A 22140-nucleotide genomic window follows, 5' to 3' on the forward strand; every position below is an offset into this window, starting at 1 on the left:
TAACTCAAATTTAATTGGTTTAGGTTCACTCATAAATAATCTCAAATCAGAACTAATTTATACTAGTTAAAATTTAAATGGTTCGATTTTCATTCTACCCCAAATCTAAATCAATTCAAACCGTGAATATCTCTCCTGCCAAATGCATGAATTGATGAAAATGTGTTACTAATTTTAGTTTAAAATTTAAAATCTACAATTTTTAGGTTTCCCACTTTTGAAATTTTTTGACGCGGTCAAGTACAGAAATTTGAAAAAGGAGAGAAAGAGCCCAAATCCAAAAGAAAAAATTTCGAGGGGGATTCGCACAGTGTCGAGGTCCCATTGGTTGATTTGAAAGCGCACGGATCGCCATAGAAATAATCTTGAACCGTAGATAATATCGAATCGAACGGTCACTTTCCACCGATTGCCACATCCTCAAATTCGTCAGTGTCAACGAGGCTCAATAAAACCCGCCTATCACCAATCCTTCACCGCTCAAAACACTCAAACACACAACTCTCGTTCTCATTTTCTCACAATCTCTCTCTCTTTCTCCGCAAAGAATCTGCAATGGACGCTGCATCGAAAGTGAAGAAGGGTGCCGGTGGCAGGAAAGGAGGCGGCCCAAAGAAGAAGCCAGTTTCACGCTCCGTCAAAGCCGGTCTCCAATTCCCCGTTGGAAGAATCGGACGTTACTTGAAGAAAGGAAGGTACTCCCAACGTGTTGGAACCGGTGCCCCTGTCTACCTTGCTGCCGTATTGGAGTATCTAGCAGCTGAGGTAAAATAAAACCCTAACTCTTATTTTTCTTTCGCTATTTTAAAGTTTTAATTTTTAATATTGAAATGTGCTTGTTTCTTCATTTTTAGGTGTTGGAATTGGCTGGAAATGCTGCGAGGGACAACAAGAAGAATAGGATTATTCCAAGGCATGTTCTTTTGGCAGTGAGGAACGATGAAGAATTGGGGAAATTGCTTGCTGGTGTTACCATTGCACATGGTGGTGTTCTTCCCAACATTAACCCTGTTTTGTTGCCTAAGAAGACTGCTGAGAAAGCTCCCAAGGAAAAAAAGTCACCCTCCAAGGCCACCAAGTCTCCGAAGAAAGCTTGATTTGGGTGTTTAGTGTCAATATGTGCGTGTTAGCTCCTTAATATATAACTTGTAACGGGAAAGATCGTGATGGGTTTGGATTTTGGGACAACATTTATGTAATTGTTATGTTTGTGTCTTATGTTTTAGCATTTTTAGCCAATCAATAGAAACATCCAAGTTTATTAGTTTGCCATATTTCTTTTTCTTTTCAATTGCCTAATGTTAATATTTTCGCGTCTTGTTCCCTTTTAGCTTAAAGGGCTGAAAATGCTTCGTGGTTTTATGTTTCCGCCAAAGCAAATTTTGAATATTTAGCTCCACTTTGTGTATTATGGTATTTGAATTAGAAAATTCACATATTCTTGAGAAACAAGTCGAGTCTAAAAGCTATCTGATGCAAAAGGATTATCTGGGTAATGTATAACAAAATGTAAAACAAGCCTCTAACATGCAGGATCATCTAGTGTCTTTAGCAGGTTCAACGAAAATAAGCCTTCCTGCAATTATCTGCACCATGAACAAATTTGAAACGAAGTAGTTGAATTAATTAAGATCATATATATAGAAAAATAGTTTAACAAAATTAAAGTAAAAATAGAACTACTTTGGAGTTAAACCTAAATGGTGTAATGATGTCTAATGTACATTCAGTGCGGCATTTAAGCAAACAGTGTGGGTGCAAAGTGATATACACAAGAAGATGAATTCGTTAAGATTTGTAGAGGCTATGAAATACCCGGCCATTCATGGCTTTGATAGCCTTGAGTGCGTCGTTTTCAGATTGGTAGGAAACAAAACCGAATCCTTTGGTCCTTCCAGTTTTGGAATCCATCACCAGATTCACTGCAACATCACATTACTATGTAAGATGAGATTGGTAGAGAAAAATGGCGAGCAAGAGAGTAGACACACACCTTCGGTAACTTGTCCGAAAGGAGAAAACAAGTTCTTCAACTGGTCTTTGGTTGTGTAAAACGATAATCCTGCGAAATCAAATATGTTCAAAGCTTTGTTTATTAAGATTATCATAGGAAATTGGGTGAAAGAGAGAAGAAACCAAACTGCTCACGAACAACTTCGTCCCTATTCTTTGAGCCATCTCTACTTTTCAGTTTCCAGTGCTTCCAAGTTTGCCACAAAAATGAATACTTTTTTTTCGGGTTTCCACGGTATTTTTGGCTCGACGAGTTAAGAATAGATTTTATATGAGAAAGTCATAAATGCGCAAGTGTTAGTATTACGGATTAACTAGTACGTGCTCTTAGGATGATGACACATAATAAATTCAAAGGTTAGATTAGGTAATTAATAATTTTCTTGAACAATATGAACGTCAGATCTTAAATTTGATTATTATTAGATATTAATTACTCATGCCATTAGTTAAATTTGGGATTTTTATTTTTTTTATTCTATTATTTATATTATTCAGTAATATTATTGTTTACATATATTCTTTCTAAATTTAAAGATAGTAAATTTTTTTAATTTTTTAATAAATATAAAATAAGTATATATTTAAATTTTTTATATTTCTAATAAAATTTTTTTAATTCATAATCTTAATATGTGCAGAAGACAAATAAATCCAAAAAAATAATAGCAAGTATAATTTGTGTGTTCTAAAAAGAGGTAGTTATTTATTTTTGTCCAATTCTTTGTATGCTTCAAGTGAAAGAAAAGTAATTGGTCTCAAACTAGACTAGGTCCTTGTCTGGCCAAAGAATGTTTCCTACGTTTGACCTCACTCATCTACTCATTTTTGTATCCATTTCTCTCGGTTATGTGGTTTAGATTCAAGGTTGTTGTGAATGAATAAAAATCAGAAAATAAAAACCCAGTCTCATAAATCGATAAACATATTCCTTTTAATCAATGTTTAATCACAGAATTAATCTAAACTGTAAATGGTCAATGGTGGCTACAACTGCCACACTATCCAATCCGGCTATACCTGTATTATTATTAGTTGTATTATCTGCTCCATTTTTAAAGTGAAAGAATTTGCTGATATATCTTTCAACTCAAATAATCATTGAATTCATTATCAATTTATCATCATGTGATTTAATATGGTTCTCCATAACAATTATTTAGGAATTATTAGTAAATAAAAAATTCAACAACAATAAATTACTAAAGTAATGAAAGGCATTGACAGTTAATTAACGGTTCTAGCCTCTATGACTAAGAAATATGCAAAGCTAGCTGGCAATGTCAAGGCACAGAAAAAACTCCCAGTCATCAAACGCCACATGTACCCAACAACTTTATGGTTGAATTCTTTTTTCTTTTTTATCCTTTTTTAATAATTTGACTATTTCCGAGCTAAACGGAGTATATAGACAGCCTTTGATGTTTGTTGGAATTATTTCAATTTGGTAAGTGGTAACCTTGGCTGCTATATTATTTCTTTTTGGCTTTGCTGTATTGAATGTGCTTGCCGTTACCAAATAATAATAGTAACAATAATTGATTTTTGGTATGGTATGCTAGCATGCGCACCTAATAAGGCATATATACAACAACTGCGCACTTTAGCCAACCACCATAGTCGGGGTAGCTTCCAACTTGAAGGTTGTAAATAATAAACTCCAGGGTGTTACTTCGCTTCTGGTCAATCACAATTTTTCTTAGATTTTATTTTATTTTATTATCGTGTAAAATATTTTCATTTTCATTTTTAAAAACATCAAAATAACTAAGCAGTGTCCCTTTTTAATTTTTATCTCTAAATCTGGGCGCTGCGGTCCTTCAGAGTTTTGAACTTTGGAGATCCCCTTTTCTATCCTGATTTCTTCTTCTTTTCACTTCGGATCTGGTATCTTCCTCTCTTGCATTTCGTTTTATTGTTCTTTGAGTTGAGGAATTTACATGAAAACTAATTCATATGCAGAAAGGGATTCCAGACATAATTTGGTGGATTGATTGAAAGAGTTGATGGCTGCTCCACCGGCAAGGGCTCGTGCCGATTACGATTACCTCATAAAGCTTCTCTTGATCGGCGACAGTGGTATGTGCATCCTCTTCCGCCTCTTTCATCTCTCGGTTTTTCTCGGAAATGCCTTTGAAATGTTCGTTTTAATTTTTCCTAGACAATTACACAACATAACGTTATGATCCCGTTTTAGCTAAAATGTCGCTAATTTCTTTCTGTAATTATTAGACTAGGCTTTATTTTTGGATTTTGTGGTAAAAATGTATGTACTTTTCAGTTTTCAATTTGGTTTAATCTTTCCATGATCTAGTGTTCGAGCTTTTGAATCATTGGTTATGTTAGTATGATGCAGATTCCTTCTGACTTATCCTGATAATGTTGTGCGATTTCTTCTTGCTATATTAGTATTAGAGTAAAAGCACTCTTAAATAATAAAGAATATCTGCAATATCAAGTTAGTTCTCCAAAGGTTTTTGATATCAAATTCATCCCTCAATGTTTGAAATATATAGATTGCAATTTGCTGTTAAAAGGGATGATTAATTAATAGGGAGGACCAAGGGCCAAATTCATGTAAGGGGTTTTTTAGAGGACTGGTTTTTTCTGTCCAATTCAAGTATTCACTCTTATAAATTATAAATTAAGCTTCTCAAACATTGGGGTTTTAAATTTAAACACACCACTTGTCAAATTAGGTCTCAAGTGATATGGATGCTTTTGGTAGACGCGTTTTCTTGCATAATCTCTGAATAAATGGCCTTTCTCTGTGCTTTTGATATAACCCAAGATAGATGTTATAGTTCCTTTAATGATAACCCTATGTTATTAAGTTGTTAACGTTCTCTATAGGAGGAATAGAGTATTGCAGTAGACTTAAAACAGAAGAATTATTGTGAAACTGCGGGAGGGTAAATGCGCACTTTGACATATGGATTCCTTATTTTGCCACAAACTTTTCATTTATTCTTATTTGTAGGTGTTGGAAAGAGTTGCATTCTTCTGCGTTTCTCAGATGGTTCTTTCACAACTAGTTTCATCACAACCATAGGGTTAGTTCTCATTATTTAGGAATTGAACTACAGAATTTTATTTTCCAACTTCCATGAGTTTTACCAACATCACATGACCCATCCTCGTGATGCAGCATTGATTTTAAGATAAGAACCATTGAGCTGGATGGCAAGCGGATCAAGCTCCAAATTTGGGATACTGCTGGTCAGGAACGGTTCCGAACAATTACAACTGGTAAAGTTTATAATCGTTATGTAGACACTATTATTGCCTTTTGTTACTTGTATGGGAGACACAAATGGCGATGCTAGAATGAGGTTCTTCCTTTCAGGGAACTTCTTGATGTAGGATTGAAAGATAGAGGACATATGGTCTGAGAAAAATAGAGATTAATGTATATGTAGGGAAGAGGAATTAAGTACTGATATATATATTTAGTGTTTATCAGTTGCATTGTACTTTCCCACTGATAGTCTAAGAATAAAATCTTTCTTTATTCATGGCTTTGTAAATTCCATTGGCAGTGAAATTGTTTCCTTTTTTCTTTTTTGCCATTCATCTTTACCCTTTTTTACCTTCCCTGTATCAGCTTACTATCGTGGTGCGATGGGCATATTGCTAGTCTATGATGTTACAGATGAATCATCATTTAACAGTAAAGTTCCCATCTGTTGACTCAGCTTTGATATATGTGCTTTTCTCTTGAAAGCCTTATCATCTGGTATTCACCCACTTGATGCTAATTTCAGATATCAGGAATTGGATTCGAAATATTGAGCAACATGCTTCAGACAATGTTAACAAAATACTGGTGGGGAACAAAGCTGACATGGATGAAAGCAAAAGGGTATGCAAATTTACCTTGGAGTTTTCTCTTTTATGGGGGGTAAAAAGAAAAGAAAGAACGTATATAGGACCTAACAAATTTGGTGCAGATGTAATTCTAAACAAGATTATGAAATTAGCTGTTATTGTCATCAAATGCAACTTTTATAATTATGCAAGTTCTACTCTTGGTTGCACATTGCACCTGCACCATGCGCACTGCAAAGTGCTTTCTTAACCACTTTCAGTTGAAGCTAGTTTTTTTTATTCTTTAACTCAATATCCATTGAGAAGCCATGTTGAGGAGATTCTTGTGAATGAAACAGTTTGTTTTTGGGTTTTTTGGTCAAGATGTGTCCAGGGATGAGTTCCTTTGATGTGAATAATGGAATACGTAACGTATAGGATCCTCTATTTCTCTCTTTCATACATATGTACACCAGATTTGAGAATTTTGTTATTATGATCATACTTTTGCCATTTGTTTTTTAGGCTGTGCCTACTGCAAAGGGCCAAGCACTAGCTGATGAGTATGGAATCAAATTCTTTGAGACTGTAAGTGAAACTGATGTATACTTGAGAATGTTGATACTTCCTGAAATTTTTTTTCAAAATTTTTTCCTATTATTATTATTATTTTTATTGTTATTGATGTTGTTGTTGTTATTGCAGAGTGCAAAGACAAATCTAAACGTGGAGGAAGTTTTCTTCTCAATCGCAAGAGATATAAAACAAAGGCTTGCTGACACTGACTCTAAGGCTGAGGTATTTGAACAGTTGAACTTCCCTTCCCTTGAATACAAGGATAGGTTTGTGTTTGAATAATTCTCTCAAGAAAGCTGAATATCTAACGATGTATTTTTGTTACAGCCTTCTGGAATCAAAATCAACCAACAAGATCAGGCAGCAGGGGCAGGGCAGGCGGCACCAAAGTCGGCGTGCTGTGGTTGAACAGAGAACTCTATCATCCTAGAACAAGAAGAGTGAAAATATTTGTATGATGATGATTCATGTCTTGCGCCTCCTATGGTCATTCTTTCATAGTTTCCAACTTGTTAAGAAGTTATATTAATCCAAAGTTAGATATGTGTTTGTGTAATTGCTCCTTAAGTTGTTTGGCTGGGACATGATAATTGATCATTATTTTTTATTTTTATTTTTTTCTTGAGTGGTTAATTGCACTGACATTCTTTAAGATTTGAGACTATGTTGACCTAATTTAGTTTGAAAAAATTACACTAATTTCTTGTTCTAGTTCAGATGAAGTGGATGTTTTCTTGTCGTCTTCCTTTTTATTTATTTAACTTTTTCTTCAGACACATATATCTACTCTGCCGAATTTTTGTTATGGTGAAAATCATGCATAAACTATTACTTAAAACTAAGGGGGACTACTCTTTAAATTCAAAAGCTATTTCAGGAAAATAACATTGTAAGAGATTGTATAACTTCTAAAATTTCATTCGACAACCCGAAGAGATTCGACATGGAAGATAGTTCACGATCTCCCCAAAAATCTATTAACTAAATTGTGTCAATTTAACTATTCACAATGCTTATACACTATTATCGTGAATTCGTGATATGTATCCTTTTCTGAAGTTTTATGTTTAATTGCTATTATTATTGTATTTACATCGTAAACATAATAATTACTTATCTTATTCGTTTCCTGAATTTTATTGGGTTAGTGTTTAGTGATAAATCTTGGGAACTAAATTGCTCCTTTTATAACTGGAGAAACTAACTTTAGCCTACTAATTTGAGCTGGCTTATTGATCTGTAAGTTCATTCATGTAGTCGCCTGGACAATGAAGTTACAGATTGAATGTCCTCTAATTGCTATGCAGGCTGGCTTAGTTATAGAGAATCGATTAAATCAAATATTATTAAGCCCGTGATGTATACGTTGAGAAAAGTTGCAGGCAGCAGAATTTGTTTTTTCCGGTCTCCACTTTTAAGTATTGTTAATTAATTACTGGCTAAACAATAAATTTTACTTGTCTTTTAGCATTTTTGTACGCTTATTGCTTTTATAGCTCGCAATATTAAGCTTGGCATGTGTGTATATTTTATATAAATGTACTCGCAATATAAAATATAGAAAATAATTGTTTTTACTTATGTATTGTTCCCTAATTTAATGCACGTATGAATATGCTTTAACAATAGTATATCAAAATTTTATATATATGCAATAAAGATAAAATCAACTTTTGGATAGTTAAAATGAATTATCAGATCAAAAATTACAAAATAGATATGTTAAATGGTATATGAATAACCACCAACAATATATGCAATAAATAAAAGAAAACGAAAATATTTGGTATTTTAAAAAAAAAAAAAAGTTCAACACAATAAGATAGAGCATATAAAATAATAAAAAATAACATGATAATTCTAGTCATGACAACTCCTAGTTATCTTCGGCATTGTCATCAACAACCATAGGGTTCACCACCACTCTACTCATCGGAGAGCAAGAAGGATCTACTAATAATATCCATCACACGTGAACTTTGATTCCTGAAGATTCTATCATTCCATTCTAGTCAAACTGTCTAGATAACGGCAAAGAAGCCAATCATCCACCTCCTCCTTTTACCTCTTCTTGCTGCAGCATTCGTCCAATTTTCAAAGTGTTGTTTGAGTATACCAGGCATGGTCCATTTCCTTCCAAGAGTGAATAGCCAAGCACACCACACCTGCCAGAAAATCTCACAACCAGCAAACAAATGAAAAGCAGACTCCACAGACTTACCACATATGACACACGTACGATCATTTGGGTTAATTACAGCTAGTCTACATAGTCTGTCCTTAGTATTCACCCTCCCCACCAACACAAACCAAGAGAATAACTCGATCCTTAGTGGAACGAAACCCTTCCAAATTGCACTTGTGAAGCTATAGCTTGTTATTTCTTCTGGGAGAACCGCTTCCTGCAACACCTGCACAAATGAGTTAGTCGAATAAATACCAGATCTATCAAATTTTCAGACCACTCTGTCCTCTCTCTCAGATGTTAGCTGAACAGACTGTAAAATCTGATGGAGTTGGTTTACTAGTGCCAACTCCCACTGAAAAAACTCTCTCCTCCATTGAAAATTTCATATCCACTCTAACCTATCTCAAAACCCGCAATCCCCAATAATAGAACCTTTGAGGTTTGAGACCGATAAAAGCCTTGTAAACAACTCTTTAAGAACACCGTGAGGTAACCAGATATCCTCCTAGAACCGTACTGTTCTGCCATTCCCTACATTCATATACAAATCCCTGATCATTTTTTCTCTCACATGTGGCTTACTGATTTGTAACTGGCAAATATCCTTCTAAGACCCCCCTTTGTAGGTACAGGCTGACCACACAGCATCTCATTTGGATTCAAGTTATTACAGGAGCAGATGACTTTCTTCTACAGAGAACAATTCTCTTTCGAAAACCTCCACCACCACTTAAAGAGCAAAGCTGTATTTCGAATTACTGCGTTTCTATGTAGACAACTGACTTTAAGATATAACTCATTTCACTTATAGTTTGGACTTACTTTTTCTTAGACGGGATGAAATATATGTCAATTTTTTAAAAACAGCGGCTACGGTAGATATCTACAAATGCACTTCAACACTCAAATCAGAATAAATATGAGATGATGGAGATAATATTCAAAGTGAATAATTCATTATAAGTAATTGTTGATATTTGCAGAACCGTTTGAGATTTGTTTTCCTCATTTAGTGGTAACTGCTCTTGATCTTAGATTGATCCATTAGGACAGAGAATCAAGTCCTTTTGGTATAACACATACTTATTTTATATCTTCTAAATTCTAAGTTATAAGTGTGACTGATCTGAGTTTTAAATTACAGACCGAATATTAAAAAAAAAAACACTTATTTAACATTTATTAATTGTTATAATAATTAATTAATATTAAATAAAATAAGTCCTAACCTTTTTTTTCCTCCCAAGTTAGCATTGCCCAAAAGAAAAATATATGTATACTTGCAACCATCATCAGTCAGGGAAAACATGATAAGAACCAAGAATAAGTTTCAAAAAAAAAAAATGACCGTATCATATATATGTAAGTGGGACACACGCATAGTTAATTAATTACACAAAAATAGACAATGTAAGGACAAAAATATATCGTCTTCTAGCAAATATAATAGTGTTATAAAATTGTCAATGAAATGAAAGAAGAGAAATCCTCCTCATGAGGCCGAGCTTAATAAGATCATTCTCCAATGGCGTCAAGTTCAAATCCAAGCACAGATTTAACCTCTTATTATGATGATCATTACCATCACCCTCATCATCTTTGGCGGTGGCAACCCTATGCTTTCTCATGTGTCCTCCAAGGGCTTGTCCAATTGAAAACTCAACCCCACAAATCGGGCATGGGTGCATCCTGGGCTTAGTGTTGGGTCGGTGATCATGGCATGATAGGTCCAAAACCATGAGCTTGGGCTTCTTGTGGCTCGCTCTATGGCCTCCAAGTGCTTGAAAAGAAGTGAAGCTTCTTTTGCACGTCTTGCACTTAAAAGCACCATCATCATCTTTCATCAACTCTTTACCCTTCACTGAACTAATCTTATCGCTTTCTCCAACTTTGCTTAGTAGCGTCAAACAATTATCCACCTCTATCTGCTCTCTTCCTCTCTTCATGCTTTTACTTTTATCAGAATTTGTATGCAGAAGTACTATGATTGATATATATAAGGAAGAAGCTTGCTAGGTGCATGTAACTACTATGTAGTATACATACAACTTACAAGGCTTTGTAAACTACGCAGATAAAGTGACGGAATTGCCCTTGCATTTAATTTTCCTTTGTGACTAAGTAATGAACGGCGGTGGCAGTTGGTGTAAATATAAACCAAGTTGAGAGGTGAAAGGAAATTTCCCAGTGGCTATATATGTATATATAAATGTATCGAGTTGAGTTTTCGTGACCGCGTATTGATTGGGGTGTTCATATGTTGACAAATTAAGAATGAAGCTGAAGTTACAAAGTAAAGTCATGTAACTTGATGCAATCCAAGTGGTCCCACATTATTCTTTTCTAGAACTTGACAAGAATTCTTAACGCTGAGTGTGCATATATATCTGACTCATTTCTTGTTCTACTCTTTTCATTTATGATTTATCCTTTTGTGCAAGTATTGTATTATAAAAAATCTAGAAATCAGTATTTTTATTAAAATTTAATAAATATTTAATCAATAAAAAAATGAATAATTTTATATTATTAAATAAAATTTTATATTATTAAAAATAATAATAATAATTAATTAATAGTTATAAATCATAAAATTTATTGAATCCTAACATTCTTTTTATATTATATTGAAGATGTATATTATTATCTTCACTTTTGTCTTGTATATTAAAAATAGAGTATGAGAATCATGCATGTTCTTTCTTGTTTGAAAACACAGGAAATCTAGATGTGCGATCCAAGAGGGAGCTAGATTTTGTTTATTCCTGAATCCTAATCCTATGTGAAATTAATGAAAAAAATGTCTGAAAAGTAGATGAGTGATATGGCAGTGGGAGCGGATAGATAATTAACCAGCAAGTATATAATACATACATACTACATACGCTAGCTGTGTAATTACTAATTATAGAAGCTTCCTTGCAAGACTAAAGACTAGACAATAATGTATAAACACCAACATTATATGCATACATATTCTTCTACATTCCGATGTTATGTGCGTACACATCACATCACATACTTTTCTTACCAGGGAGGGTATCATGGTAATTAATGAAATAGTGGATGCAGTTAAAAAACGCGGTCTATCCACGGTGCGCGTATGTGTGTAAATTTATTTCTCATTTCCACATATAAGTCTTGCATCCAATCCAATGCATAAAAAGTAATAACAAATAATTCTATTATTATGCCTCACTGTACCAATCTAGAAACTAGAATGAATCGCACCTCTCGATCTTTCAGAGTTTCTGTGTCTTGCTTATAATGAATTTGTATTATTTCATGGTTTATATATTTCTACTGTTAATTTCTATTATCTTCACCTTTTGATTTTTCTAGAATAATAAAATCATTCACATTTAATGTATATATAGTTTAAGAAAAGCTTATGATAAATCAGGATAATGCTCTTTTTATTTTTTATTTTTCAATTAGAAGAGACCAGTACCAGAAAATGAGAGAGAGAGTGGGTGGAAAACATAGATCAGAGAAGAGTAGATCTAGGAACCATGACAATGATCCTAGGGTTTGGAACAGAGAAGAGTATAGGCGATTATAATATGAGCCTTACTCCATTTTTGTAAAACACCTTCCTGAAGACATATTGAAGCGCGAGTTATTCCATTTGTTCAATTGAACAGGGTGTATCAACGATATATATCTATCCCGGAAATAAAAGAGTGATAAGATATACCTTTTTGCTTTCATTCGATATACAACGAAAGGAGGGGCATTAAAAGTTATAGCAGAAATGGATCGAATGAGACTGAGAGGTAAGGTCGTTTTTTGTTGGAGAGGTTAGATATAGAAGAACATCGGAAACAATGAACAGACCTCGGGGACAAAGAGGAGATGATATGCAACACCACGCAAAGCCGAAGCCACGTAGAGAAGTCAGGCCGAATGATGGTTTGTCGGATGGACATGCTCTATGAATGGAGAAGGTTGATAAGGACCCCCATGGAAATCGTGGGACGAAGACGGTAGAGGTTGGAGTGGCAAAGGAAAATCTAGAATGGCTGCAGCGAAGTCTTGTAGGGGGCACGGCGAAGCTTATTAATTTTGGATCTCTGAAGGAAGTGGTCGCAAAGAACTTTCCCAATGTCGTCCAGATTCGGAAAATGGGATCGTACAAAGTTCTGTTGACCTTTGATAGTGCTATGCATGCCGAAGAAATGTACACCTTGAACATGAACCACCTCCTACATTTTTTCCAAAGTGTACGAAAGTGGGAGGAGTCAGAACATAGTGAAACTCGTAGGACGTGGCTTGAATATTTTGGGGTCCCGTTACACGCATGGTCTGTCGACACATTCAACATGATGGAAGGCCAGTGGGGGGAAGTAGTTGGGTGTGCTAGAGAGACAGAATTGTGCAATTCCTTTACTGTAGGTCGTGTACAGATTGATACATGTATAATGGACGTCATTCAAGAATGGATTCATATAACAGCGATTCTGTGGCCTTTGATGTCTTTGTGAAGGAAGTTAGACATGAGGCGTGTAACTCACAGTGCACCAGAATACCTGGTAATGAAGCAATTATAATCGATGGGCAATGGAACCCTGGTAACCCAAGTACAAGTCTGGGAGTCCGTATATGGTAGAGGCCGTCGCATGGGATGGCTCAAGAAGAAGACGTGACAATGCAGATAACACAGGAGGAGGAAGAAGACAAGGATAGAATTGTAATTCCAGCTATAAGTTTAAATGAATGGGTTAATGACAATAATTACCACAAATTCTTGAATTTCGAAACGTATCAATCAGTTAGGGGTGAAAATCAAGGCGGGGCTAATTTGGGGGGAGGGACGGTTATGAGTGAGGAGGGAAAGTATGAGATGACAATTTATGTTGCTATTGATGGGCTAGAAAGGAGACCCAATAAAGGAAAACAAAAAGCTCAGTGCCAAAGCTTGGATTGGGCCTGATGCAACAGAAATATGGAGAAGGGGAATCAATTTATGCTGAGCCCAACATCAAGTGAAGACCGTAGCAAATCTTCTGGGCCGGTGCTGGGGAATCCGGGTCGGGCGCTATGCTCTTCATCCATCAGAACAGATGAGCAGGAGGGACGCCAACACAACAACGAAGGTCTTGAGGATGACGGTGACTCCCTTGTTGGGGTTGGCAAGGGGGGACGTCGGTGGTCACTGGCCGAACGGAGCATCCTGGGCTGTGGTGGGGTTGCACGCACAAGGACTGACAACCGTGAGCGTAGTGAGACAGCTAAAGAAAGTTGTGACTTGGCGATTGATGACGGGGCTGTGGGACTGGTACCAATAACACATTGGGGGGGATATAGGTGAGATGGAACCACTTCAGAGGGGGATGGCTGGCCTGGCGCCTTGAACAACGTAGCTGTGGGTAGAGAAGAGAAGAAGGCGAATTGTCGGGTTCACGTGGGGAACGCAGGGCTAGAATTTGGTGAAGCACCCAGTGACTACCCTGATCTGAACGTAGGTGGAGGTCCGGTCATTGATCAATATAGTATCCGAAGAAACTCTAGCCATGATGAGGGACGCGGTGAAGGGAATGAGATTGGATATGAGGAAGGTAAGAATGTTGTGGACGAGGACAGTGACACGCAAGGTTTGAAGCTAGTTGAGCAAATGCTTGAGAATCGAAGAACTTGGGAGTTGGCAAAGGAGTCTGGTGCAACATTGGTCAATGGGGAAGACGACATCATGGCAATACTCCAGTCTTAGAACGAAGAAATAGAACGCAAAAGAAAATTGGCAAAACAGAAGGAAAAACTGAGACGGTGCAGACCCAAATATAAAAACAGGTGTGTCAAAAGAATTTTAAATGATTTTTAGCTTTTGGAATGTTAGGGAATTACGGGGTGATGGAAAGATAAGAATGGTGAAGGAATTAAAGAAAAAACATATATTAGATATGTTAGGTTTGATTGAGACTAAAAAGGAGATAGTGACTAGATTTGATGTTTCAAGAATTTGGGGACAAGATGGTGCGGGGTGGGATTTTGTAGGCTCTGATGGTGCAGCAGGTGGACTCTTGTTAATATGGGATGAATTAGTGTTTAAATTGCTATAAGGGAGAGAGGTGGTTGTGTGTTGAAGGGATCCTAGTGAAGAGTAAATTCAATTGTGCTTTTTTCTTGGTCTATGGTGCACATAATAGGGATGGAAAGATTCAGGTATGGGAGGAGTAGAGTTACATGACTGGGTTATGTCAAGTTCCTAGCTGCTACATGGGAGACTTTAATGAAATAGTGCATGTGGACGAAAGGCAAGGTACTGATGTTCTACCTAGGTCGGCGGAAGATTTCAAGAGTTGGATACAAGATATGCATCTAGTCAATTTGCCGCTCATAGATTGCAAGTTCACATGGTTTCGGGGACAGTCTTGCAGTCGTATAGATAAAGCTCTGGTTAGTTTGGAGTGGTTAGAGGAGTTTTCTGAGATTCGGATACGCGGTGGCCCAAGGAGTTTGTCAGACCACTATCCTGTAATTCTAGAAGTCATGAAGCAGAGGGCAGGTCCAAGTGCGTTCCGAAGTTTAAATTCTTGGTTTACACATGAAGGCTTTCTTAGGATGGTTAAGGAGGAGTGGAGAGGTTTGGGGGAGATACAGTTCACAGACAAGTTGAAGGTTTTGACAATTCCGTTAGGAAAATGGCATAAGGTTTATTTTGGGGATATGGACAAGAAGATTACGAAGTTTGAGGAAGAAATCAAGAAGGTTGATGATTTGGTAAGTAATGAGATGTACGATGGAACGATGGAGGCTATGAGGAGGGCGCTGGTTACCTGCTGTGAGAGGTGGTATGTCAGAAAAGAAGTTCATTAGAAACAGATGTCTCGGTCTCGGCAAGCAAAGGAGATGGACAAAAATACACGATACTTCCATAACATAGCTTCAGCAAGAAGGAGGAATAATAGGATTGATATGCTGCTAATTAACGGAAGACTAGTCAGGAATCAAGCTAGACTAAAAATTGCTATTAGAGAGTTCTACAGAGATTTATATCACCAAGAGAGGTCTCCGATGGTGGGTTTAGAGACGGTCTGGTGAGTAGGATAGAGCAGGAAGGCTCTGTAAATCTGGAGGCGCTGCCAACAGTTGAGAAAATCAGAGAGGCTGTGTGGGACTGTGAGTCTTCTAAGACACGAGGTAGTGACTGGTACAACATGAATTTTATAAAAAGGTGTTGGGGTGAGATTGGGTTTGAATTTATGGCTGCAGTGATAGGGTTCTTTCAGACATCAAGGTTGCCGGCGGACTCCAACATCACTTGGGTGGCGTTGGCACCTAAGTTCATTGGGGCAAAGGAGATTAAAGATTTGCAACCTATCAGCATGGTTGGGTGCGTGTACAAGGTTATCTCCAAGGTCTTGGTCAAGAGAATGAGATCAGTGATGCTAGCGTTAGTAGGAAAAACTCAGAGTGCATTTGTAAAAGGAAGAAAAATTCATGATGGAGCACTTATCGCTTGTGAAACTGTAAACTGGATAAAACTGAGAAAGAAGGAGGCAGCAATAATCAAGCTTGACTTCCAAAAAGCATATGATAGAGTCAAGTGGAGCTTTTGTGGACATTGTATTGCAAAAGATGGGGTTTGGCAATAGATAGAGATCGTAGGTTATGGAGTGTGTGATCACAACATCTATGTCGGTTCTGATAAATGAGTCGCCATCCAAGCCGTTCAAAATGAAAAGAGATCTGAGACAAGGTGACCCGCTTTCTCCTTTCTTATTTGTACTGTTTGTGGATGTACTACATCGAATGGTGGGAGAGACAGTCAGAAATTGTTGTATATCACCATTGTTGATTGTGAGAGATAGTATAGCGCTATCACATCTTCATTTTGCTAATGACACAATTTTGTTCTGCCCGTTAGAGGAGGAAACTATTAGGAATTACAAGCGACTATTGAGATGCTTTGAGTTGATGTCAGGCTTAGTATTAATTTTGACAAGTCGAGCTTGATTCTGATAAATTGCGACGATCAATGGATCTAGAGTATGTTCCAATTGTTGGGTTGTAAGGTTGATTCGCTTCTAGTCAAATACCTGGATATTCCCTTAGGTGCAAATCCGAGATTGGTGAAGACATGGAAGCCTATAATAGACAAAGTGGAGGAGAAGCTCAGTTTGTGAAAAGCCAAAGTACTAAATAAAGCTGAAAAGTTGGTGCTGATTAAATCCGTTCTAAATAGTTAGTCAGTGTACTATTTGAGTTTGTTCAAGATGTCGAGAGCTGTTGCTAAGAAATTGATTTCACTACAAAGAAGGTTCTTGTGGAGCAAGGAGGATGGTAGCAATGGAATGGCATTTGTTATAATCTGAATCCTAATGAGTTACTGTCAACTCAAGCTCTACCTTCTAGAGGAGGTCCGTGGAAGGATATCTGACAGTTACAAATAACGAATAACCGTATCAGGGAGAAGATGGTTACAGGCTTATCCATAGAGATTAGTGATGGGCGACGTACTCGGTTCTAGGAGGATATATGGTTGCTTAGTGGGTCTCTAAAAGATTGGTTCCCCAGGCTTTTCTCTATTTCAAACCAATGTGGATCTGTTATAGGGGATTGTGGGTTCTGGGACGGGTTAGAGTGGATTTGGAACTTCCAATGGAAGAGAGAGCTCTTTCAATGGGAGTTGGAACTACTGGGTCAATTACATGAGGCATTGAGACCTGTGAAACTAGTAATTAACAGAGAGGATAGGGTGGCTTGGAAATAGGATAAACTAGGAGTTTATTCAACTAACTCATTTGTTCATGTTTTGCAGGAGGCGATACTCCCAGAGGAGATTACAAGTTATAGCTACACAAAGACCATTTGGAAGGGGTTAGTCCCATCAAGAGTAGAGCTGTTTGCTTGGTTTGTCCTGATAGGTAGGGTGAATACAAAGAAACGGTTAAGCCGGCTTGGGATCATTAACCAGCTAGATAACGCCTGTGTTTTATGTAATAGAGATGTGGAACATGTGCAACACTTGTTTCTATGCTGTGAGTTTACTTGGCAGGTGTGGAGTGCTTGGATATCAATGTTTGGCCAACAATGGTCTATTTCAGGTACAATGAAAGAACATTTTTTGTGTTGGACAGAGGAGCCGAAAAGTAAATAGGGTAGAGAGCAACGATTGAGATGCTTCTATGCGATCCTTCGGAATATCTGATTAGAAAGGAATAGAAGGATATTTTAGAATAAAAACAAAGGTGTTGAAGAAATTACTCACATAACTGTCATGAACCATAACGAGTGGAGAGGTGTCGATCTTTCTAACTGTTAATGGCTATGCCGGAGATGACAGAAGAATTTTTTAATGACTATTGTGTTACTTTTAAATTATTATTTTGTTTCTTGTTTGATTATTCTACCTTATTATGTTGAGCTCTTTGTTTTAAAAAAAAAAAATTAGAAGAGACCAGTGATGATGTGAAGGGTAGTAATGGGAAAATATGGAATGGCGTGTAGTTTGGTCATTGGCGTAACGAATGAGTTGGACACGCCGCAAGTTGACAGCAAGGATGATGAAGGGGGATTATTTCTCTTGTTAATGTTTTTTTTTAGTTGGGCTAATCGGTTTTTGGACTGGAGTTGGGCTGATTAGTTTGGGTCGTAGAAAAAGATGAGATTGGGCCCATTTGGTGTGAGGCAGCTAAGAAGAGAAGAGCACGAAATGCGTGAGTGAGAGAGTTACCGCCACGGCAGAGCACAACAGCATGGCGATGGCGACCCGTAAGTCCTTGCGGAAAAGGCGGAACGTACTCGCAGAAGAAGAAGAAGAAGAAGATGAAGAGAAGAGGGAAATGGAAATGCAGATAGTGTGCTTCTCACCACGGCAATATCAACATCCATTCACTCTTCCTCAAGGTTGGATTATCGAGCGAAAGCCCCGTCTCGGTAACCCTACAATAGTTGACAAGGTACCTTCCCTTCTTCTCTTCTTCTTCTTCTTCCATTCATATCCCTTTCTCAGATTTGATTTGATTTCTTCTTGATCAGTATTACCATGAGCCTGGCACCGGAAAGAAATTCCGTTCCCTCGTCGCTGTCCAGAGATACCTACTCGAACCACAAACAACCGAATTTCACGTCATATCTCATCATCAAAACACGGTTACTCCTTCTCCTTCTTCTCTATTCTTCAATTACATTTCTGCCATTTCAAATTCTCATGTTTCGAAAACTTGTTTATGCAGTCTGGGACTGGCACTGAAAAGCAACGATTCCGTTCCTTGAGAAACGTAGAAAGATGTTTATCAGGTCAAACTGCATCTGCATGTACAGATACGCTCAAGGGGCCACCAACACCAACTAAACTTGCTCATGTAACTTCCTCACTTATTATTATGCACATGCAGTGCCATAAAAAATTCAGTACCTAACAATCTATGCTTTCTTTTCAGTCACTGATGAAATCCGCCACTGCAAATCAAAGTGATTGTGGTTTCACTACTTACCGCAGGGTTATGCAACATAAAGCCACTCCAGAACCATTGAGATGTTCTTTTCCATCCACAGTGAGTTTCAAAACCGAATGAGAAATGGCTACTGATTCACTGCTCTAACTGAATTTCATTTTTGTTTTTTTATTTTTTCTACCAAGCATGCTGACAAATCTGATTCTCGAAACAAATTTGGTTCGGGGAAGGACAACAGATCTTATATTCATAACTTACCACCACCACCAGAGAAAGTAACCTGGGTTCTTTCTGGCCCTGGCGGCTTCTGGAGCCCTTCAGTGGATGATTCTGTTGTGGCTGAATCTGAGAAGCTGAAATGGTCGGAAGCATTTGTATTATCAATCCATAATAAGAGATAGTATCTATTAATGGACTTAATGACAATGGTAAGGTTGGATATTATCAGCTTCTACTTATGAGTTTACTTTTCATGAACTGACATTGTAAAATCCAGTTACATTCTCAGTGTAAAAGAGTTTTATATTGACTGTGCATAGAAAGTAAATTCTTTCGGTTAAGTCCAAGCATTCTTTCAAAGGAACTGAGAGTGATTTGTTTCTTCCATTCAGCATTGCAGGATTTATTTGGGAGAGTGCGAGGGTAAATGAAGCAGAGTTAGGGGACACGAAGCACTACAAGGACATATTGGTGAGCCTATGCTGCAGAGAATGTTACTCTATTTCACTGATTATAGAGATTTACAGATGTATTTTCTGTCTACATGACTTATCCTTTTTGAGGTTAATTGGAGGTGCAACTTGGAAGCACTTGGATAAGGATCGGAGTGGTGAAACTTGATAAACAATAGATCTGCTTAAGGATTAGGGACTGTGTTGATGGAGCTATTTAAGTTCGTTGCTAATGATAACTTTTGCTGATAGCAACCTGTGTTGTATATGAACGTGTCTTCTATTTTTCTTGGTGTTACTATGATTATTCTAACAAACTAAAACGTAAAGAATATGGAAACTAATGTGATGTCTATATTTTTTGAAATTTGATAAGCTTGAATGGTGAAGATAATTTAACATAATTCAATGGTGAACAAGAATTATTAACTCTTGTAGTTTGTGGATATCTACTCATAGTCTGAGGATAACCATCTTCAGATGATAGCTTCAACTTCTTTCTGTTCAATCTCTCACCTTCATCGCAGCGTTTGTAATATGATTCCTCAAACTCTAACCAATCTTGTATTATAGCTGCCAGCCAGTGGATATCTCCATAAACCTCATGTCAACGTCCACTATTGCCTGCAAATTAAAACCATGCTATGTTTATTGTTCTGATGAAGCCACCTATGAGTGTTTCTCCTAAGCGCAGATAAAAACGGGATAATGTGAGTTGCATCGATTGCACAGCAGCAATTAGGGAGGCCTTGCATTCTCCCAAACTTTTGGATTTTATTGTGTACATCTCGGCTTCGGATGAGGACCAAGGGGAAGGCGGCGGCTCGCCCTTTTCTCCATTGACTCCAAAAATTGCCAAGTGATTTGCTTAAAAGTTGACTAGTTTACCCCAAGCATCTCGGCGATTGTGAGTGCCATACCTGCTAGATGATAGTGTCATTGGCATCATACTGTGTTATTCACAAATCGTGCAGCGGTTGTCAATCAATCATCCTTAACAAGTTTGCATATGCAGTCCAAACTCCTTGGAGGAGATCGTTGACCTGCCAAGCAACATGGCAAATATAAGTAGTAAACTTTATGTTAATAAACAATAAATAATGCAGACCTATATAGTGTAATATATAAAAAAAAAACTGATTATTTGTTTTTTGGTGATGCATTCTTCTCTTCCAATGTGGGATATGCAACTTGCTACCAATTAATTTAGCCTTCAACTTTTTTATAATATTATTCATTACCGGCCACTGTATCTGTACCTGTAGAAAAAAAAAAAAAACCTTACTTAGCTTTGTCCTTATACTATTAATATATAATCCAAGTAGTACTTAAATATATTAGGGTTAAAGTATACTTTTAGTCTTTGAAATTTGACAAAAATTTTAAAAATACCTACAAGTTTTATTTTGTTTTAATTTTGTTTCAAAAGTTTTCGATTTACATTAAATATATTCCTGACGGTTAATTTTTCAAAAAATTTAAGACCGATTCAACAATAATTCCATAAGAACATCCCTTAACACAAGCAAATTAAGCATAATTTTTATACATTATTGTTAGATTGGTTTTAATTTTTTTGAAAATTTAGCCATCAAGAGTATATTTAATGCAAATTGAAAACTTCTGAGACAAAATTAAAACAAAATAAAGTTTAGAGATATTTTTTAAATTTTTACCGAATTTTAAGAACAAAAAATATAGGGCATATACTTTACTTTAGATATTAATATTTAATAGTATAAGGACAAAGCTTAGTACTTAACATAAGAACAAAAAAAAGTAGTACTTAATATGCTTAAATTTAGTACTGAAATAAAATAGAAGGGCTCAATGGTCATTATGCACTTAAGTTTTAGACTGTGTCATCCAATCATACGATTTTTTTTGGGTGACTAATCATACGATTGTTATGACCAATTATTTAATGTTTTTTTAATTGAATAAAATCTATCATTAAATTTTCCATCACACACATTTTTGGAGGCATTAGTAATTGAAGAAATAGTGGCACTTGGCCTTAAATTTATTTGCATTATTCCGTAAGTTTGACATCATGAGCAGATAATGCTAATTAAACTATTAAATTGATCACACATATATACTTTTTTTTTGGAGGGCCAGAGAGAAGTTAACTTATCATGTTGAATTACTTGGTCCAAATGCAACCTGAAAAATATTTATATGTTCCAAAGAAAGGGACTGGGGAAAAGCCGAAAAGGGGAAGCAAGCTTAGAGTCCGATCCAGACCATTAGTGATCAATAAAGTATATATCTATGGCCTTGTGGGAGTGGTATCTTATCATCATCATATTTATATGGTGGACTCACGAAGAATAATGATATCATCCATGACATTAAAATAACTACAAGCGGTTCTAATCTCCTTTGCCTTTGTGCTCACCAAAGTGCAACTGCTTTTTTTTCTTTTTTTCTTTTAACCATAAAATTTTATTGCAAGTGCTTCGTCATTACAATAGTCCCTAGT

At 36.6% G+C, this 22140-nt stretch overlaps 6 protein-coding genes across 10 annotated transcripts; 4 read left to right on the forward strand and 2 right to left on the reverse strand.

Moving 5' to 3' along the window:
* The first annotated feature begins 472 nt into the window (after nt 1-472).
* Nucleotides 473-1272, forward strand: LOC130943411 (histone H2A). The gene is made up of 2 exons (XM_057871283.1): nt 473-765; nt 855-1272. The coding sequence occupies exons 1-2, from the start codon at nt 556-558 to the stop codon at nt 1095-1097; spliced, it is 453 nt and encodes a 150-aa protein (XP_057727266.1). The 5' UTR covers nt 473-555; the 3' UTR covers nt 1098-1272.
* Nucleotides 1273-1375: 103 nt separating this feature from the next.
* LOC130943412 (organelle RRM domain-containing protein 6, chloroplastic-like) lies at nt 1376-2310 on the reverse strand. Its single transcript, XM_057871284.1, has 4 exons — nt 2142-2310; nt 1994-2062; nt 1816-1922; nt 1376-1586 (listed from the first exon to the last, which is right to left on the reverse strand). The coding sequence occupies exons 1-4, from the start codon at nt 2176-2178 to the stop codon at nt 1536-1538; spliced, it is 264 nt and encodes an 87-aa protein (XP_057727267.1). The 5' UTR covers nt 2179-2310; the 3' UTR covers nt 1376-1535.
* Nucleotides 2311-3464: 1154 nt separating this feature from the next.
* On the forward strand, nt 3465-7112 carry LOC130944958 (ras-related protein RABE1c). Of its 2 annotated transcripts, none has more exons than XM_057873574.1 (9): nt 3465-3656; nt 3976-4092; nt 4994-5066; nt 5162-5262; nt 5618-5683; nt 5778-5875; nt 6346-6408; nt 6526-6618; nt 6724-7112. In XM_057873574.1, exons 2-9 carry the CDS (start codon nt 4020-4022, stop codon nt 6802-6804), a joined length of 648 nt encoding a protein of 215 aa, XP_057729557.1. In that variant the 5' UTR covers nt 3465-3656; nt 3976-4019; the 3' UTR covers nt 6805-7112. The 2 variants fall into 2 exon arrangements, with proteins under 2 accessions (XP_057729557.1, XP_057729556.1); XM_057873573.1 differs by lacking the exon at nt 3465-3656 and adding an exon at nt 3668-3900.
* A 2725-nt stretch (nt 7113-9837) lies between these two features.
* Nucleotides 9838-10701, reverse strand: LOC130946460 (zinc finger protein ZAT18-like). Its single transcript, XM_057875217.1, has one exon. The coding sequence runs from the start codon at nt 10528-10530 to the stop codon at nt 10048-10050; it is 483 nt and encodes a 160-aa protein (XP_057731200.1). The 5' UTR covers nt 10531-10701; the 3' UTR covers nt 9838-10047.
* A 4066-nt stretch (nt 10702-14767) lies between these two features.
* Nucleotides 14768-17640, forward strand: LOC130945683 (uncharacterized). Its single transcript, XM_057874386.1, has 6 exons — nt 14768-15375; nt 15630-16167; nt 16600-16702; nt 17140-17261; nt 17346-17437; nt 17583-17640. Exons 1-6 carry the CDS (start codon nt 14768-14770, stop codon nt 17638-17640), a joined length of 1521 nt encoding a protein of 506 aa, XP_057730369.1.
* Nucleotides 17641-18264: 624 nt separating this feature from the next.
* On the forward strand, nt 18265-20022 carry LOC130945094 (methyl-CpG-binding domain-containing protein 7-like). Of its 4 annotated transcripts, none has more exons than XM_057873762.1 (6): nt 18265-18486; nt 18566-18679; nt 18763-18891; nt 18970-19083; nt 19170-19412; nt 19596-20022. In XM_057873762.1, exons 1-5 carry the CDS (start codon nt 18283-18285, stop codon nt 19383-19385), a joined length of 777 nt encoding a protein of 258 aa, XP_057729745.1. In that variant the 5' UTR covers nt 18265-18282; the 3' UTR covers nt 19386-19412; nt 19596-20022. The 4 variants fall into 4 exon arrangements, with proteins under 4 accessions (XP_057729745.1, XP_057729746.1, XP_057729747.1 ...); XM_057873763.1 differs by having other exon boundaries at nt 18268-18486; nt 19604-20022; XM_057873764.1 differs by having other exon boundaries at nt 18268-18486; nt 19173-19412.
* The last annotated feature ends 2118 nt before the right edge of the window (nt 20023-22140 follow it).

The sequence above is a fragment of the Arachis stenosperma genome, chromosome 8 (assembly GCF_014773155.1).
Source record: "Arachis stenosperma cultivar V10309 chromosome 8, arast.V10309.gnm1.PFL2, whole genome shotgun sequence".
Classification (NCBI taxonomy): domain Eukaryota; kingdom Viridiplantae; phylum Streptophyta; class Magnoliopsida; order Fabales; family Fabaceae; genus Arachis; species Arachis stenosperma.

What these genes read in the sequence shown, in the direction of transcription:
- LOC130946460 (XM_057875217.1), bottom strand. Translation starts at nt 10,530, where the DNA reads ATGAAGAGAGGAAGAGAGCAGATAGAGGTGGATAATTGTTTGACGCTA.
- LOC130943412 (XM_057871284.1), bottom strand. Translation starts at nt 2,178, where the DNA reads ATGGCTCAAAGAATAGGGACGAAGTTGTTCGTGAGCA. An exon ending in TTTCGGACAAGTTACCGAAG is followed by an intron (nt 1,923 to 1,993) that starts GTGTGTGTCTAC and finishes GTGATGTTGCAG; the next exon opens with TGAATCTGGTGATGGATTCC. An exon ending in TCAAAGCCATGAATGGCCGG is followed by an intron (nt 1,587 to 1,815) that starts GTATTTCATAGC and finishes TTCATGGTGCAG; the next exon opens with ATAATTGCAGGAAGGCTTAT.
- LOC130945683 (XM_057874386.1), top strand. Translation starts at nt 14,768, where the DNA reads ATGACTGGGTTATGTCAAGTTCCTAGCTGCTACATGGGAGACTTTAAT. An exon ending in GTTACCTGCTGTGAGAGGTG is followed by an intron (nt 15,376 to 15,629) that starts GTATGTCAGAAA and finishes TCTGGTGAGTAG; the next exon opens with GATAGAGCAGGAAGGCTCTG. An exon ending in AGAGTAGAGCTGTTTGCTTG is followed by an intron (nt 17,438 to 17,582) that starts GTTTGTCCTGAT and finishes TTTACTTGGCAG; the next exon opens with GTGTGGAGTGCTTGGATATC.
- LOC130945094 (XM_057873762.1), top strand. Translation starts at nt 18,283, where the DNA reads ATGGCGATGGCGACCCGTAAGTCCTTGCGGAAAAGGCGGAACGTACTC. An exon ending in ACCCTACAATAGTTGACAAG is followed by an intron (nt 18,487 to 18,565) that starts GTACCTTCCCTT and finishes CTTCTTGATCAG; the next exon opens with TATTACCATGAGCCTGGCAC. An exon ending in GATGTTCTTTTCCATCCACA is followed by an intron (nt 19,084 to 19,169) that starts GTGAGTTTCAAA and finishes TTTTCTACCAAG; the next exon opens with CATGCTGACAAATCTGATTC.
- LOC130943411 (XM_057871283.1), top strand. Translation starts at nt 556, where the DNA reads ATGGACGCTGCATCGAAAGTGAAGAAGGGTGCCGGTGGCAGGAAAGGA. An exon ending in TGGAGTATCTAGCAGCTGAG is followed by an intron (nt 766 to 854) that starts GTAAAATAAAAC and finishes CTTCATTTTTAG; the next exon opens with GTGTTGGAATTGGCTGGAAA.
- LOC130944958 (XM_057873574.1), top strand. Translation starts at nt 4,020, where the DNA reads ATGGCTGCTCCACCGGCAAGGGCTCGTGCCGATTACGATTACCTCATA. An exon ending in AGATGAATCATCATTTAACA is followed by an intron (nt 5,684 to 5,777) that starts GTAAAGTTCCCA and finishes TGCTAATTTCAG; the next exon opens with ATATCAGGAATTGGATTCGA. An exon ending in GAATCAAATTCTTTGAGACT is followed by an intron (nt 6,409 to 6,525) that starts GTAAGTGAAACT and finishes TTGTTATTGCAG; the next exon opens with AGTGCAAAGACAAATCTAAA.